Source organism: Arachis ipaensis, chromosome B10 (genome assembly GCF_000816755.2).
Source record: "Arachis ipaensis cultivar K30076 chromosome B10, Araip1.1, whole genome shotgun sequence".
Taxonomy (NCBI): domain Eukaryota; kingdom Viridiplantae; phylum Streptophyta; class Magnoliopsida; order Fabales; family Fabaceae; genus Arachis; species Arachis ipaensis.
In genome coordinates this window covers 130,592,691-130,597,734 of record NC_029794.2, presented here as the reverse complement: position 1 = coordinate 130,597,734, position 5,044 = coordinate 130,592,691, and the positions used below count along the sequence as shown (strand labels likewise).

The 5,044-nt window shown below is 28.9% G+C and overlaps 1 protein-coding gene across 2 annotated transcripts; it reads left to right on the top strand.

The window, feature by feature from the left end:
* LOC107621325 (aluminum-activated malate transporter 8-like) lies at nt 2,389-4,590 on the top strand. 2 transcript variants are annotated; one of them, XM_016323354.2, is made up of 5 exons: nt 2,389-2,790; nt 2,894-3,034; nt 3,227-3,606; nt 3,673-3,816; nt 3,900-4,521. In XM_016323354.2, exons 1-5 carry the CDS (start codon nt 2,568-2,570, stop codon nt 4,479-4,481), a joined length of 1,470 nt encoding a protein of 489 aa, XP_016178840.1. In that variant the 5' UTR covers nt 2,389-2,567; the 3' UTR covers nt 4,482-4,521. The 2 variants fall into 2 exon arrangements, with proteins under 2 accessions (XP_016178840.1, XP_020969080.1); XM_021113421.1 differs by having other exon boundaries at nt 2,417-2,790; nt 3,237-3,606; nt 3,900-4,590.

The window sequence follows — 5,044 nt, the reverse complement described above, 5'->3', positions numbered from 1 at the left end:
GACTACTGTCTCTCACCACACAAAAATCTAGGACATTTTCAAATTTTACGCTCTAAATTTTTGTCGTCCAGTTCTAAGCGTAAAAAGGTGTATCAAACTAAATTTCATATCGTTTAAAAATAAAAATTTAATAGCCTTTATAATTGTAAGACAATCTTTATCTATTAAACTAATTTTTAAGATAAGTTAAGTAGATTTAATTTTTAATAGATGCAACATCGATCTAAATGAAGCATTCTTCTCATAAGTTGTCATCATACCATGAAAGGTATTGGAATTATCGGCAGAGGCAAAAGGATGAGAGTGAAGATTTTTACTGAAATAGAATGAGATCGAGTAGTGAGTGAAGTTTTAATTTGTATATTGATTAGAATGATTCCTAGAACATTATAATGTTATACTGTGATGCATATCTAAATTAAAGTATATATTAATGCAAAGCNAAAATTAATATCAAACAAATCAAACGATCAATCAAAAGATACGTTAAAGACTTTTTTTATTTTCGTTAATCTTTAATATAATTCAGAAATTGTGCACCAGTTAGTTAATTCAAGAAACATCAAATTTATAATATTGAGTTTGCATTCTAATGTAAAATTTTTCTTAGTCACTGAAATAATCTGAATAAAATCATTCTACTAATTCACATACTTTGTCAATATTAAAAAATTTATAATTATCTTTGGATTTAAAATTGAATATTACTATTTTTTTTTTAAAAAGCCAGAAGGGCGAAGGCCTCTTCTGTATGTACGTCTCTGATTATTGTATCAACTTATATAACTAACAGCTAACTAAATCTAATTAACAAAATAGAATAAGCATTAACTGATGATATAACAATTACTAACTAACTGGAGACTGAGGTTATCTTTTCTCCACCCCTTTCATTGAGAAATACAACTGAATGAAAATTAATTTATATATATAATACGAGTATTATTGAGTGTTTAAATGGGTTTTCGACCCAATTGTGCGAAACATTAATATTGTAGAATTATTTATCAAAACAAAATGCTATGTATATAACAAAATTATTTATAATTTTTACATATCTCCAGGATAAAGTTTTAAAATAGTTTAATATAAGTGTTATATAAATTTTAGACATTCTTAGTTTTTTATTTCATGATTTAACTTTTAGAGTTAATTAAGTTAGACCTACTCATAGTATCAGAATTTACTGAATCTATTATTGATGATGGATCACCTACTTATAAATATTTAAGTTTTATACTATTTATTGATGTGAAATAGTGTATTACAATTTAAAAATAAAATTTTTAAATATTTTATAAATGTAAGACATTTCTCATTTTATGAACTGACTTTTAAAATTGAGTTAGATTCACTAAATCTCAATTTCAATTTTAATAATTCTCTATATGTATTTATATATATTTATACATATTGATTCATCATATATTTTTCAACTAAATAATTTTATATATGTATAATCTTTTTAATCACAATTTTTTTTTATATCATTTTATAAAACCACATCTTGCTCTTGAAAAACTAAAAATAAAAAAAAAAAGAAAGAAAATAAGAAACGAGAAAATAGTTACAAAAGACAATTGTGGTTATAAGAAGTATTACACGAAAAAACTTATACTGATATTTCATTTGAGAATGAAAAAATTGCATTTTTTTTATATTGGGCTACTAGTTAGGGGGTGAATTTCCAAAAAATAACTCAAACTGTCATATCGTTTGTGATTTTTGTAATTCGACAATAATGTTTTATCTATTTTAAATATTTGATTTTTTTAAGACCACAAAATATCAATGATATTTTATATTTTTATAATTAAAAAATATTTTTATTATAAAAAATGTGAATGACATTTTGTCTTTACATAATTAATTTTTTTTAACAATCAGTAACGAATTATGCTACCATGGTAGCTAGCAGTATTAAATACAAAAATAGTTGAATATTGTCACACAAAAATAACCAATATGTAAAACATTATATTTAGCATGAAAAAACAGCACACTAAAAGAAAAGTTCAGTTACCTAAAAGAAGGTGAGAAAAAAATACAAGTCGAAATGGATGCGACTTAATGAATCAAAGAAAAATAAAAGAAGGTGGGATACAGCGATTGAGGGGGCGACAGTGACTAAAGTAAATGTGCTAGCAATAACTTAACTTGTTTATTTATTTATTTATTTATTTTACCTTTCTTATGCCTGAACACTAGGTACTAAAGAGTTTAACTTTTAGAACTAAATTATTCCTAGGTTAAGGTACAGATCCTTTCCATGTATGTCATCTCTCAAGCACCAGTGTTTTAATTTGTTTGGAACATGTTATTATTATTATTTTGGTTATTGATGAGATGAGTTCCTTAAACTCACGTCATGGGCATTTTGTACTTAATTACTTTAAATATTTATTATTTTTCGTCACAACAAAAAGACTGCAATCACAAATTAATAATAAAAAAATTAAAGTTTTGTATAGTTGCATTAAAATCATGTCCTATAAATATCATTTGTTCCTCAAGCTTTCATTTGCACCACTTCATACACACATTAATTTGTTTCTTTGCACATTGCCATGGAGAGTGGTGGATTCTTCAAATCCAACGTTATGAATGTTGCAAAAAGCATTAAGAAGACCGGGAAAGATGACCCTAGACGAGTGATTCACTCGTTAAAAGTGGGACTCGCTCTCACTTTGGTCTCATTGTTCTACTACTCAAGGCCTCTTTATGACGGTTTCGGAGTTGCCGGAATGTGGGCGGTTCTTACCGTCGTTGTAGTCTTCGAATTCACCGTAGGTAAGTATCTTAACAGACTAGTGTTAGTTCAAATAATATATTAATCACCTAACATTTATCTTATTAAGAATAATATGACTATATGTTTGGTTGGTGTATGAAGGTGGAACTCTAAGCAAGGGTCTAAATAGAGGATGTGCCACACTATTAGCCGGTGCTTTAGGGGTTGGAGCTCAGCATTTAGCTACTGCTTTTGGAAAAAAGGGAGAACCCATTGCCCTTGGAGCCCTTCTTTTCATTCTAGGTAACAATAATTATATATACGACCATAGTGAAAACTTAGGTGTAGTTAATTTTATGTGAAGTTAATATGTGATAGTGGTTAAATGAAAATTTAGTCAAATTAGTCAAATCATCTAACAGCTTTCAATTATCAATTTCACGTGAAGTCGACTGCACCTGAGTTTCCACCTATATATATAAAAGAAATGGTTAGTTGATGATAGAACGTTCTTGAGATTTTTCCCAAGAATCAAGGCAAGATATGACTATGGAGTGGTGATATTTATATTGACGTTCAGTTTAGTAACAGTGTCAGGATTCAGAGTGAATGAGATATTGGAGCTTGCTGAGCAGAGACTCTTAACAATCTTGATTGGTGGAGCCACTTGCATGGTTGTCTCAATATTGGTTTGTCCAGTTTGGGCGGGTCAAGAGCTTCATAACTTGGTTGCTTCCAACATACAAAAGCTTGCCAATTACCTTGAAGGATTTCAAGCAGAATATTTTCACTGCATACAAGACAAACAAAAATCTAAGTCATCTCTTCAAGGATATAAAAGTGTTCTTGGTTCTAAAGCATCTGAAGAGTCCTTGGTGAGCATGAAATATTCTTTTTCTTTTTCTTTTCATTCAACATTATTGTGATCAAATATTCCACAGGGGAATTTGGCCAGGTGGGAGCCTGGACATGGCGGTTTTCGTCTTCGTCATCCATGGAAGCAGTACTTGAAGCTTGGTGCACTTGCTAGAGAATGTGCTTACAAAATTGAAACTCTCAACACCTATCTTAACCCTGAAATCCAAGTAATAATAAATTGTTATTTTTCTTTTTTAATTTTTAGTAGCAAAAATGCTAGAAGCTAACTAATTGGTTGAATATATTTCAGGAATGTATGGAATTAAAGTGTAAATTTGAAGAACCATGCAAAATAATGAGTTCAGAATCAAGCAAGGCACTGAAGGCAATATCTTCATCAATGAAAACAATGACGGCTCCTTCCGCCGCTAAATGCCACATAGAAAATTCTAAAACTGCCACTAAATTACTCAAAGTTGCACTGGAAACAATTTCACTAGAGGATGCTCAACTCAGAGCTATAATCCCAGTCGCCACCATTGCATCAATACTAGAAGAAATCACTAAGACAGTTGAAAAGGTTTATGATTCGGCTTCCGAGCTTTCTAATTTAGCGCATTTCAAGAATGTTGAATCAAATGTCTCGCCGGAGAAGCAGCCACCGCACCTACTCCACCGTGGCATGGTAAACCCTCTTGTGGTGGACATTGCTAATAATAATAATAACAATAATAATAATAATAAGAATAATATTGACCAAATTGAAATAAATATCCATGACATAATAAGTTCTGAATCACCTGAAAAAGTAGAAAATGCACCACCAAAATCTTGTGCAGAAAATGCACAATCAAACTCTTGTGCAGTTGTAAATATAATTGTATGTCATTAATTAACTACTTGAGTGAATAGCATCCAACGAAAAATTTTACCCTTGTAATATATAATGCTTATTGTATCAAGGGGAAGAGGATTTTCATATTCTTCCCCTTTTATTTGTAGATTTCTTCTTTTTTGCTGTTTTTATGTTAATTTTTTAGCCCCACTAAAATTCGACTTTTTTCAATTAATATATATTAGCTAACTTTTAGATTTTTTTTAATTTTTAAATTCTAAATTTTAAATTTGTATTTTAACTGCTAAATCATAATCCTAAATACTAAATTTTCTAAAAAAAAAAAATTATAATAAAAAATTGACTAATATTAATTAATTAAAAATGAATTTTCTATCCTTATTCTTAATTTTAATGGTGTGTTTTGTTGTATTGGGTTATAGCAACCTACCATCATTTTTTGTTTAGTTTAATTAACTAAATTAAAGTATACGGTTAAAAGAGCAGTGATGTTATATATGACTAAGTCATTTTGATAATTAAATTAGTCCAATAACTTGTTGATAACCAAAAATTTAGTTGAAGAAAAAGAAAAAAACATATTAAAAAAAAAAGACTTC